At 40.8% G+C, this 13323-nt stretch overlaps 1 protein-coding gene across 1 annotated transcript in view; it reads right to left on the bottom strand.

The window, feature by feature from the left end:
* The window catches only part of LHFPL1 (LHFPL tetraspan subfamily member 1), a 43246-nt gene that overhangs the window by 24660 nt on the left and 5263 nt on the right, over positions 1–13323 (bottom strand). Inside the window, exon 2 of the mRNA XM_004311544.2 lies at positions 6852–6950. Coding sequence (XP_004311592.1) covers positions 6852–6950 — 99 coding nt within the window. The remainder of the gene's footprint in view (positions 1–6851; positions 6951–13323) is intronic.

Raw genomic sequence — 13323 nt, 5'->3', positions numbered from 1 at the left:
CTATGCATGTACTTTCAAGGATCAGATTAGATCATATTCATGAGAACATGTTGCTAATGTGATCCATTGATAAGGTAGAGACCTTACCTTAGAATTATGTGCTCCTGAAAACACAATGGTTTTATAAGCTTGCTTGAAAACAGCTATGTGCCATTAGAAGTATTTAGCTTCTCTAAATTCTCAATGGGGCTCATTTGTGTGTCCGATGCTTATAGGTCTTTGGATATGAAGGAATGCTCTAATAGTTTTATAGATCTAAGAGAATTTTGAAAATCACAGTGAAGCTGAAATATGTGTATAGGAAATCAGTTGAAATCAACTGAAATCTCTGTTCACGGGTCCTGCTCATTACACCTTCACTTTGTCAAGGACCTTGCTATTCTGCATCAATCTCTCTCCACTACAGGATCATTACCATCATCATTCAACTATTTGGTCATCTTAGTAAAAGCCTCTCTTCATCCCACATTCTCCTTCAGTTACTACACAGTTTCTCTGCTCTCCTTCATAGCAAAACTTTTTGAAAGAATTGTCGGCACGTACTGCATTCATTTCCTCATCTCACAATACCTCTAATATCTATAAATCCAAAACTGCTCCTCTGGGTCCCTTCGTCTGACTGACTCCAATGGCCACTTCTCTATCCCCAACCAGCAACTTGCAGCAGCATTAAACACAATTGACCATGCCCCTTTCTTTTTTTGACATACTCTCTTTCTCTTGGCTTTTGTGACACCACACTCTTCATTTTCTTTACATCCCTCTGGCTACTCCTTCTGAGTCTCCTCAATAGGTTCTTTCTTCTCTACAGAGGAGCATAGTGGCTAAGAGCACAGACTCTCAAGCCCTGCTGTCCAAAATGGTAGCCACTGGTCACATTGTGACTATGACATTTAAATTAATAAAATAAAATAAATTACATTCATAAAATTAAATACATTAATATTTATTAAAATTTAGATTAATAAAATAAAATTAAAAATTCAGTCCCACAAACCTAACATTTCAACCACTCACCAACAACACGTGGCTTGTGGCTAACACATTGGACAGCAAGACACAGAATATTTCCATCACTGCAGAAACTTCTATTGGATGGTGTTACCTAGACCAGGTTTCTAGAATTTGAATCCCAGCTCTGCCACTCTACCAGCTGAGTGACCTTAGGCAAGTTACTTAATCTCACAGACAAATATCCCTGCCCTCGTGGAATTTATGCTATTCCTACAATGGAAAAATTAGGGTGTGTCTAAAACATAGGCTGGAGATCTATAAATGTTAACAGCTCTTCAAGAGATATTGGTTAGTGGAAAATGCAAAGTGCAGAACAGTATGGATAGCTAGATAGTTAGATAGATACATAATATGATTTTGGTTGGACAAAATAAAGATATGCATAGAAACACATATTTTTACATTTATGAAAAATTCTGGAGAGATACAAAAGGAATGTAATGGTCTCTTTGGGGAATGGTATTGGTGTCAGGAAAAAGACTTACTTTGCATGTTCAACCTTTGTGTACTGTTTTATTTTGTCACATACATAAATTACTTTTGATTAAAAATAATAATCTTAAATTTGTATGTATATGAATTGGCATTTTTCTGGTTGTCTATTATTGTATAACAAACCACTCCCAGAACATAGCAGCTTAAAACAACAATCATTTTATTATATTTCATAAATCTGTCAGTCACAATTTGGTCAGGGCTCAGCTAAGCAATACTTCTAGTGCAATTGGCATCAAAAAGGGTCATTCAGTGGTATTCATATGGCTAGTGTGGAGGGTCCAGGACTGCTTCACTCATATGTCTGGTGCCTTGGCTGGAAGTTTGGACTCAACTGGGCCTCTCTGTCTCCAATTATCTCCAGGACTTTCCATGTGGTCTCCAGCAGAGTAGTCAGATTTTTTTTTGTATGATGGCTCAGAGCTCCAAGAAACCAACATGGAAACTACAGGTTCTTTAGATGTTAGGCCTAGAATAAACTTGATGATACTTCTGCCATACTGTATTGATTAAAGCAGTTGTAGGTAGGCCAGCCCAGATTCGGAGGATAGAGGGTAGAGATTGACTCGGCCTCTATATGAGAAGAGTATCAAAGCATTTGTGGCTATCTCTAATGCAACACAGATATCAAGATTGCTGTCTTAATACAAGTCATATCTTTGATAATTCAGGCTAGGACTAAAAATCATAACTGTGGATGGTTTAGGATAACTTGACTGGGAAACTTAGGGAAAGAGGAGTTGAAGACATGAGGGTTACCCTTTCATACTGGAGGCTGCAGGATGCCATTCAAAGTATCAGAGTGAGAAATCTACTTACTCTAAGAATCAACTTCCCTGACTGGCAATGCCTGCTTCTATTGTCCTCCCTATCCCCTTCACCTCTCTCAAGCCACTCAGGGTACGAAGCTCAGGTAGGGTCCATGTCTTTCTTGGCTCTGTGTCTCTCCCTTCCCAAAATACAGAGCACACAGGAGGGTACAGAGCCTACAGCAGAATCAAAGTAATGCCATCATTTGACAGTCTACCCCCCAGCACATTCTACTCTGCTGTCTATTAAGGAAGCCCATCATCTATTTTAAGTCAAACCCTGTGTTAGATACTTCAATATACTTTTTCTTATTTCACCGTAACAACAGAACTGATATGGGTATTATTAGCATCCCCCATGTTACAGAGAAGGAAACTGAGACATAGATATCTTTACCCCATACAACTACAAAGATGGCAGAGCCTGGATACCAACCGAGATCTTTGACTCCAAACTCTATGATCTTTCAGTATACCATGCTGCCTCTCAAGGAAAAGGGAACAAAGACCTATACACCGGACACTCAGTACTTTTCTCCTATTTCATTCATATATCCTCTTAATATCTAAGGTGTGTGAGGATGCTTCCACACTGCCAGAATCTCCAGGGTATTAAAGAAAGGTCTAAGGAGAAAGGCTATACTTCTAGCATTGGCATTCCCAAATCTTGGTATTCACAAGCTTGGCATTCCCATCACATCATGAAAGATTTCTTTTTAATTCTACTACAAGTTTTACTGCTGCTCCTAGCACCTCTACACTGCAAGGGAACAACTGTTAATAGAGTTGTCATTGCCCTGTATGTTTGGGCAGCTGACTAGAAATGGGTCAGGAATGGCACAGGTTATCTCATTTTTTCAGTACTAACCAGAAAGGTGCTAATATACAGGCATGCAATTGGAGAATATGGGCAGCAAATGTGGGCTTCAGAGGAATAAGAGACACAGGGAGTTGGAAGGATGTGACAGTGATTCAAAAAAGGAACTAGGAGGGCTTCACTCAAGCAGGATTCTTCAATTCCTTCACCTCTACAGATTCACAGAACAACACAGTGTCCAGTGCACTAAGGAGAGGGGAGCTAGAGCCCTTAGGCAAATATACGGTGTAGGAGAGAAGGGTAAATAAAGGAGAAGAATGCAGCGGAGAGGGAAACAGTAACCAAAGGAAAAAAAAAAAAACCTGAGTAAATGAAGGAAGAGAAAAGTAATGATCCTGTGGTAAACACAATTGAAGCCCATCAACTTGGGACAGAGGCAGCCAAACACAAAATTGCCCATTTGGGAACTAGGTCCTTGGAGGTGGTGATTGGTGCAGAAAACTGCCATACGACTACATGCAAATGACATCTCCAGTTTTTCACTCTGGCATTTTACATTAATAAAAGTAGCCACTCATTTTATTAGAAAAATATTATCCTCATACCAAAATCCAATCAACACATCACAAGAAAGAAATCTACAGACTAATATTCCTAATAAATATAGATGCAAAAATCTTCAACAAAATATGGCAAACCGAATCCAGCAACATATAAAATGGATTATACACCATGACCAGCTGTGATTTATCCCAAAAATTCAAGGTTGGTTTAACATATGAAAATCAATAAAATACATATGATCATCTCAGTAGGTGTAGAAAAAGCATTTGACAAAATCCAGCACCTTTTCATGATGAATACACTTACACTAGGAATAGATAGAAAGGAACTTTCTCAAACCTAATAAAAGCCATCTATGAAAATAGCCTAGCCAACTTCTTACTTAGTGGTGAAAAACTGAATGCTTTACCCCTAAGATCAGGGATAAGACAAGGATGTTGAATAGAAAACTCTGACGAGTTCTATTCAACATTGTCCTAGAGGTTCTAGCCAGGGCTATTACACAAGGAAAAGATTGGAAAGGAAGACGTAAAACTATTTCTCTTCTCAGATCATGTGATCTTGTATATAATAAATCCTAAGTAATCTACTAAAAGTTCATTAGAATTAGTAAAGGAGTTCAGCAAGTTTGCAGGATATAAGGTCAATGCAGAAAAATTATTTGTATTTCTATACACTAACAATGAGTGATCCAAAAATAAAATTAAGAAAGCAATTCCATTTACAGTATAATCAAAACAATACTTAGGGATATATGTCACCCAACAAATTGCAAGGCTTATATAATGAAAACTACAAAATATCATCAAACGAGGTTAAAGATAACTTAACTCACTGGAACATCATCTTGTGTTCAATGAGCTGGAAAACTTAATATTGCTAAAGAGGCAATACACTCCAAACTGATCCAACCTCTATCAAAATCCCAACTGATTTTTTGCAGAAATTGACAAGCTGAACCTAAAATCCACATGCAAATGCAAGGGACCCAGAGTAGCCAAAACAGTCTTCATGACTTTAGATTTGACAATACTGTATTCCTAGATCTGATACCAACAGCACAAGCAACAAGAGAAAAAATAGATAAAAGTGGATTTCATCAAAATTAAATAATTTTGTATTTCAAAAGATGTCATCAAGAAAGTGAAAATACAACCCACAGAATGAGAAAAAGTACTTGCAAATCATATAACTGAAAGGGGTCTAGTGTCCAGAATACATTAAGAACTCTTACAACTCAACAAAAAAGGGCAAATAGCCCAGTTAAAAATCAGCAAAAGATTTGAATAGATATTTCTTCAAAGAATATATAGAAATGGCCAATAAGTAAATGAAAAGATGCTCAACAAAATCAATCATCAGGGAAACACAAATTAAAATCACAATGAGATATCATTTCACACACATAGGGATGGCTATAATTTAATAAATGTAAAATAAGTATTGGTGAAGATTTTGGAAAATGGGAACCCTTATACATTGCTGATGGAAATGTAAAATGATGCAGTTTCCAAAGTGATGTTTTCACTTTGGAAAACAGCCTGAAGGGTCCTCAGAAGTCTTAAATCTAGTGTCCCCATTTGTCCCAGCAATTCCACACCTACCTAGATACATACCCAAGAGAAATAAAAATATATTTTCATACAAAAATGTATACACAAATTTTTATAGCAGTATTATTCATAATATCCCCAAAGTAGAAAAACCCAAGTATCCATCAACTGATGAGTGGATAAAATATGTTATATCTATACAATGGAGAATTATTCAGCCATGAAAGGCAGAAGTACTGATACGTGCTACAACATGGATGAACTTTGAAAACATCATGCTAAGTAAAAGGAGGCAGACACAAAAAGCCACATGTTATAATATGATTGCATTTATCTGAAATGTCCAGAACAGGCAAATCTAAATTGATGGTGGTTTCTGGGGTCTGGGTACAGGGAGGAATGAGGAGTGGCTGCTAATGGGTAAGGGGTTTCATTTTGGGGTGATGAAAATATTCTGCAATTGGATAGTGGTGATGATTGCACAACCTTGTGAATATACTAAACTCCACTAATTGTACACTTTAAAAGGGCATATTTTATGGCATGTGAATTATATATCAATAAAGCTGTTATTTTAGAAAAGTAGAATTATAGGACTAACAACCCAGCACCTGCCAAGTATTTATTCATTCCTTCACCTATGGCAGAATTATATTTACCAGTCAGCCCTGCCCTGAGCCAGGAACACTGAACATGCCGGGGTCTACATTTGTCATGTCTTCTATATAGCCCTTCCGTTCTGTTATGTTTGTAGAGTAAACAGCTCCTTCCTCCAAAAATGAGTCAGGTGAGACTCAAAAAACAATCTAAGGCCACAGAGAAAAAAGGGAAGTATTGGAGCATAAGCTATAGGGAATGGGTGGCCTCATTGTTCCAAAATCCTCTCCTTCAACTGAGGATACTCAAGGAGACCTGGACATTTCTCCTCCTATTCTCTTCCATCATGGTAGGTTGGACAAATATTTTGAAATCTTCCAGGGAGAGTCCAGTCTATTCCCAATTCACAATAATGAACTTAAGCCATTCTCAGTGAAGTTGGTAACCACAGAAGAGCCCAGAGCTGCTTCTGTCACCCATTTTAATATTTAACACCTCTTGTCATTAACATGCCAGTAACAATGTAAAAATGCCAGTAACAGTTCCCAGTGTTTAACCTAGGTTCCTAATGCATGATGTAAAGCAAATTACCTCTTGTTATAACCTCAGTGGGGAGCGAGAAGAGATACTATTGATTTGTATTTGGAAAATAGTGCCTAGAAGGATATACAACAGGGACTAGTATTTATTCAGAGGATGACGGATTAGCAGTCTCCAAGCATTAGGAATCCCTCTGTAGATAGGGTTGTCCCAAATCGGTCACAGGACTCTGGGTAAAATTACATAAAGAGTGTGGAGAGATATGGTTAAAGAAGTAGAATTTATGTTCAACTCTTGTAAATTAGCAAGGCCACATAAGTCTGGCCAATCCACCACTTCCCACAAGCTAACATAGTGAGAGACTCAGGCAAGCACCACGAGCAAGCACAGGCACCTCCAAGAGCGCTTTGAAAAACAGATTCCCGCTGAGCCATCACCACCATCCTGCACAGGGCACCTTACCTAACTGAAATTGATTGGAGACATTCCCACATGTTTGCATTATCTCTGGGCTATTCCATCCCAAGGGGTATAATGCACAGCCTGAGCTTATCAGCAGTCCTGGAAAAAAAAATAAAAGCATACACACAGGTAGAAAAAATATAACAGGTCTTCTATCATCCCAACATTCCCTCTGAATTAGCTCAGCTCAAATTCTCCCTCCTCCACTCAGAGCTTACCTTTCCCCTTTTACCCTAAATGTCTATGACACTACCAACTCAACAGGATTTCTTTGCTGTGCCATAGGTGGTGAGTTGCAGTAGATAGTAGAGGGGACAACTCACAAAGAAAGGACAGTATTGGGGATTGAGACAGGCCAGTATGCTTTTCACAGCCAAAATGTTTTTGCCAATGACTTACAAAGCTGAATTGGCCTCTCCAACCAGACTCCTCTTCTATCTTGGTCTGATTTACAAAGAATAAAAAGGTAGGGGCTGCTACTCTTTCCTACAATTCATCCTTTTCTAAGAGTCAAGTCAGTCCTTACTAGTCAAAGGTAGGTCATGACTTCTGTAGCTTGAATTCAGCTGCCAGACTGGGATCTACAGAAAGCATCCACGTTATCTAGGCTTCTCCCGGTGAGCAGGGCACCAGACTCCCTCTTCCAGAAACACTTCCTTCTTCTGAGAAACCATCCCAGCTTCATGCTAAGCATTCCTACTTTCTTTGGCTTCCAAAACCTTCCACTGTGCCCCTTGCCTTCACCTCCATTTTGTTTAGGTCATTTGGTTACTACAGGGAAAATCTATGTGATCTTAGTGATAACCTTACTCTTCTGACCAGAGATACAAATCTGGGCCTGCTTGCTGACACTGTCTTTTAAGGACAACTGCCTCATCCACAGCTCTTGTTTACTGCCTAGGTTTACATTTTATAACCTATGATCACCTCTCCGTTGCCTTTGGCGACCATGGATTGAACTAAGCATTGGCATCTGACACAAAAGCAACCAAATTCATTGGCTGGCCAGTAATGGATGACATCATATCATGCTCTGAAGAGAAGAGCTGGGCCAGATTTTTGTTTCTGGAAATTTTAATCAAGAAACACAGATGCTGGACTTCCCTGGTGGCGCAGTGGTTAAGACTCCACACTCCCAATGCAGGGGGGCTCAGTTTCGATCCCTGATCAGGGAACTATATCCCACATGCATGCCGCAACTGAGAATCAGCACGCCACAACTAAGGAGTCAGCCTGCCGCAACTAAGACCCAGTGCAACCAAATAAATAATAAAATTTTCTAAAAAGAAAAGAAACATAGAGAAGCTGAGCTAGTTAGCAGATGGAGCAGAAGTTAGGAAAAAACACCAGGAGGTAAAATCAAGTGTGTGTCAAGCTAAAGCCAAGTTCAGTCCAAACTTATGAATAGACATCAATTCTGGGTAAGCTGAGGAAACCGATTGGTAAAATAAGAGAATAGAGAGGCAGGAAGCAGATACATCATGAGGGGAAAACTCCATACTGCTCCTGAAAGAGCTAGGGAATCTAGTCCTTCCCAATGGCTTTCCAATTCCATTTTTCTTATGTTATAATAAGTCCCCTTTTCATTGGAGAACTCAAGCAAGTCTCTGCTGCTTACAGCCAAGAGAGCCTAACTACAAGAACGCTATACTTGAGTACTACACCAAAGTTCATAGGAAGGTCACCCGCCCTGAGTGTGGATGCAGAACCTAACACGACACAGAGCCTCCACAAAGCAGGTATCTGATTAATGATGACTGGGTGGCATAGTTAGAGGTTACAGAAAGGTTTCAGACCGTGAAAAGCAAGCTGCCCCAGGGACTGCCAGCCTCACCTTCGTTTCTCTTTCCTCACCAAGGAAGACTCCATATACACCCTCAGAAGCTAATAAGCCCACTTTGCCTTCAGCTGCAGCCTTTTGGAAGATCTCAAAGTACTCGCTAAGCTTGTCAGCAACATGGCAACCAGCTGTTCTCAATACTCAGTGAGGCCAGAGAAAAAGACAAGGACCTAAAGAAAAATCAAGAAAAGTTTAAATAGGAAAACAGAGAGAACTTTCTGATGGTGAGAGAGGGTTTAGAAACCAAAAGAATGACTAATTAAGGTTAGAAATTCCCTTCAGTGGAATGCTTAAAATTAGAAGACACTCTTATCTGTCTGATAGTCTTAAAGGAAATGAAACTGGTCACTCAAAAGACTTTTCTAGGCTCTGGAATTTATCCAGTGGCAATGGAACAACACTCCTATTTTTTCTCACCACAGATAAACTGAAATCATAGGATATGAGGAGGTATGAGCCAGAGTATGTAAGCCCAGAGTATGTACAATGGTTAAGGACAAAATTGGAAACAAAACCTCAGCCTTTTCCTGCTTTCAGTGTGTACCCTTTGAGAGAAGAGTTAATAAAAGGTGAGCTTTCCCACACAGACTAGGAAGAAAAGAACACAAGTTCGTAAAAGAACAGCAGTTCTGTATTCTAACCTCCACATTCAGATCCCTGGGACTGGCATGAGCTCTGACTTCTCAAGCAGGAGCTTGTGCTGGCTAAGTGCCTTTCCTGACACGGCAGGAGGAACCTTTCACCTTTTTCAGCCCCCCTAAAGACAGGGCTTGACTTAAAAGTTGCCTGCTTGGAGTTGTTACCTTGCAATTTTTCACAGGCACCAGGCCAGAGACCAGGAATCTCTGCCCAGGTATGTGTTTTGCCCCAGCGCATGTGGCTCCGTGCTCTGCCCAACCTGCCCTACCACACCTCCCATCCCCTATCCTCCCTCCTGCCTTTTAGACAGGTGAGCACAGTAGGTTGTAAACATACTTCATGGAGACATTGGACCTGTAACTGACAGAAGATTCATTACATTTGATCATAGATGGAGAAAGATGTCCTAGAAGATGTGTTATTTTAAAATGAAGTCACAGGATAATTTATCCTCAATTATATTTGTCCCCAACAGTTCTAATGAATTTGGGATATGAAGATGGGCTTCAAATAGCAACATAGAAGTCATTTTCCGTTGACAGGCTCTGCCACCTTCTGGAAGACTGGGGGCTTATTTAAAATGTAGACTCTTGAACTTCACCCACAGATATTTGATTCAGTAATTGTAGCCCAGGAATATGCCTTTCAAAAGCACCCTAGTGATGCTGATGCTTCAGGTCCTGGTACCAACACTTACGAAAAACACCACTAAAAATATTAAAAGCAGGAGCTCTGGTGGCAGAGAAAATTGGTTGAAATCCCAGCCCTGCCATGTATGAGCTGTAGCCCTGGCTTCTACTTTTCTACATGCCATTCCTAACTACAGGTTTTACTGCCCCTCCAGACACGTACGCCCCATGGAGAAGTCTGTCCCAACTGCACCTGCCTCTAGAAAGGGAAAGCCCTTTAGAGTGTGTTACCACCCTTACTCCACCACTGAACATGTGCAGGTGACCAGTGGGCTGCCATCTTCCTTCCCTTCCTCAACTGCTCCTTCCACAAGAATCCCCTATCACAAAACGTACCAAGCGTCCTCCTGAAACACGGTTGCTATAGTTTTCATTCATTGCTCTGACCAAACAGAGGCCTAGAGTTGGACACTTTGCTCGGGTTCAGCCCTTGTGGCAACCTCAACGCCAGTACAAACCTTTGGGCGCACAATCTCGGACAGACCACAGAACCCTCTCTGCTGCTACATTCCAGCTGCCCTCAATCTTCCCCTGCTGCCAGAATGACTACTTCCCCATATCGCAACAGCTGTATAACCATCTCCCACATTCTCAATTAGGTAGATGCCTAGTTTTTGTCTCCGGGCAGGGAAAGTCTCCTCAGCTGGGTGTTATCAACCTCCTTTGTCCACCACAACCTCCCATTCACAAGTGCAACTGTTGGGTGGGCAGCCATCTTGTTACACTTCAACTCAAACATAGTGGAAAATTTATGTCTGCCGTCCAGCTATAGCTCAGCTTTCCCTTCCCAGGGAACACTCCCACTCAACTCTGCTATTCATTTCACTGCATATTCTCTCTCAGAGTTATAAAACAGTTCACCTCTGCTAGAGATTTCTGAAGTACATCAGGAGAGGCTTCACAGAGAGGCTGCATTTGACCTGGCCTTTGAGAGAGAGAGATTTACAGGCAGAGATGGAAGAAAACAGAATTTCAGAAAAAAGCAACACTATGAACAAAACTGAGCAGAGGTTTTCAAATGTTAGTGTGTACTGGAATCATGTTGGGAAATGATAAATAACAAATCCAAGACAGTAGTTAACTTTGCTGTGGGAACAAGAGAATACTATCCGGGTATGAAGGAGATTTCAACAACATTGGTAATATTCTATTTCTTAAGCTGTATAGTGCACATATCTGAAATATTTCATACTATGCTTTCAAAAATAAATCAGCATGAGAGGCCGTGTAACATGCAGAGTGCCAGGCATCAGTTCTGATTGGGTAGGCTTAGAAAGGCACTAAGGTATCTGTATTTAACAAGCACCCCAGGAAATTTCTTATACAAGGGCTTCATGGACCACTCTGAAAAACATTGTGATAGAATTTCTTCTCCAAACGGAAAAAGAAAAATCAATGACATCAGTGCATAAAGCCCAGGGCTGAGAGTCAGAAACCCTGGACCACAGTCTCTGTTCTGCTTCAAATTTGCTACATGAGTTTTTGTTAGTAGGTTAACTTCTTTGAATACCATTTCCGAAACAGAAAGCCACTTTTATAATCCTTGTTCAGCATGGTAAGGCTAAGTTAAATTATGCCTGATGAAACTTTGGAAGACTTTCCAGGAAATGCTTGGTTTCCAGAGAAGATAATGGTTTTTAGAAAACAGCACTCTTTCCTTGAATCAAGTTCTCAGTGATCCGTCTCCAGTGGCAACTTTCATTCAGCTTGAAGCATGTAGCATTAGGACCTTCCATGGAGAAAATCATTAGTGCCTGTCTGGGTGTGTTGAATTCCATCTGCTTAACCAAAAAAAAAAAAAAAAAAAAGTCCAGAGTGGTAGTTCTCACTTGGGTTGGGGAAAGGGAACACATCAGAGTCACTGGAGAGATCTTCCAAAACATGCAGCCTTCCACCTGTTGCTGTGTGTATCAGTATGGGAAAGAGGACTGGAGAGTTGGGTCCACATTTTTTAAGCACTCCATTTGATTCTGATACATTCCCTGATCTAGAAAGATTCTTGGCCTCCCTCAAGGAACCTGATCCAAGATCTTACACTTTTTCTTGCCAAGAGTTCCTTATATTTACTTCTCACTTATTTCTTCTTTGGTTAGCTCTCACTGAAGGTAGAGGATAATTCACAAGCATCTTGCATATGTATACACAGGGGAATGTAAATAATGACCTTGTTCTCAGGGACTGGGGGCCAGCTGGTTAGAAACCTCAGCATCCCCAGGGTTGAAATAATCTCCTGGCCAGATGTTTCCTTCACCGGTTAGAGGAGGGCATGAAGGTCCCAGTGGAAGGCTCTCTGGACCTACACTTGTCCAGCTGGATCAGCTGCAGGTGGAGCAAATGGGACCCAAGGGTCCCATCAGGTCACCTTGCTGAGTATGACTCAGGCCAGCAGCTCTTTATTTCTTCCTGTCTCTCCCACTTCCCACCACTCATCTCTGTGGGCAGCCGCCAAACGGGGGAACAAAAGTCAGGCAGGGGGAGGAAGTAGTTCTTAATGGATCCTCCATCTCTTCAGTGGTTTGGGGTCTGGCAGAGATAAACCAGACCTGAAAAAAAATGGCTCTTCCCCCTGATGTATTTTGGTTAATGCGCTAGCTGCCGAGAAGCAGCCAGGCCTGGAGCAACAAAATCAATTTCCCTCTGCTGAACAACAAGCTTAAACTTAACCCTCACAGCTCTTTCTCTTATGTCTTTTATCCACGGAGCTCAAAATGCTGTTCAGGCTTGGCTTTCTGCCACAAGCAAAGCCCATCTCTGAGGAGTGAGACACCAAGATCTCTGAAGAACCTTGGATAATGATTGTATGCCAAGGGGTGCCTAGAAAATATGATACATTCAAGCAGCCTTCACCATTCCTTCACATCTGATGCAACTTTGACAGGCACCAGTTTCTAAAAAGGAAATGAGAATGACACTTAGTTGGCTGGTATTACAGGCGGGGAAGCTGTATAAATTTAGCAATCTGTCCAATATCCCCAGGGATAACCCTTGTAGCACACCTTGGATCTTGATTCTTTCCATGAGTACTGTCAAATGGCATTTTATTCTTGAACTTTAATGACCCCCATCTAAGTGTAAACACTGTGACTATGTTCCTATGAGCAATGGTTGATGGGGAATATAAAATAGCAGAATCATATGAGATTAACATGATACTGATGTTTCTATTGCCACTGTATTATATCTGCTGCTCAATTAAAGCTCTCCCCCACTCAGTCCATGAGTGTCTAAATCTCCATTACCTACCCACATCTCCCTTCAACAATTTCCTTTGAGTTTCTGGGCCTAGAAAGTGAGATCAACCAAA

Source organism: Tursiops truncatus, chromosome X (genome assembly GCF_011762595.2).
Source record: "Tursiops truncatus isolate mTurTru1 chromosome X, mTurTru1.mat.Y, whole genome shotgun sequence".
Classification (NCBI taxonomy): Eukaryota; Metazoa; Chordata; class Mammalia; order Artiodactyla; family Delphinidae; genus Tursiops; species Tursiops truncatus.
Note: the sequence above shows the minus strand (reverse complement) of the source record. Positions and strands in the feature narration are given on the sequence as shown.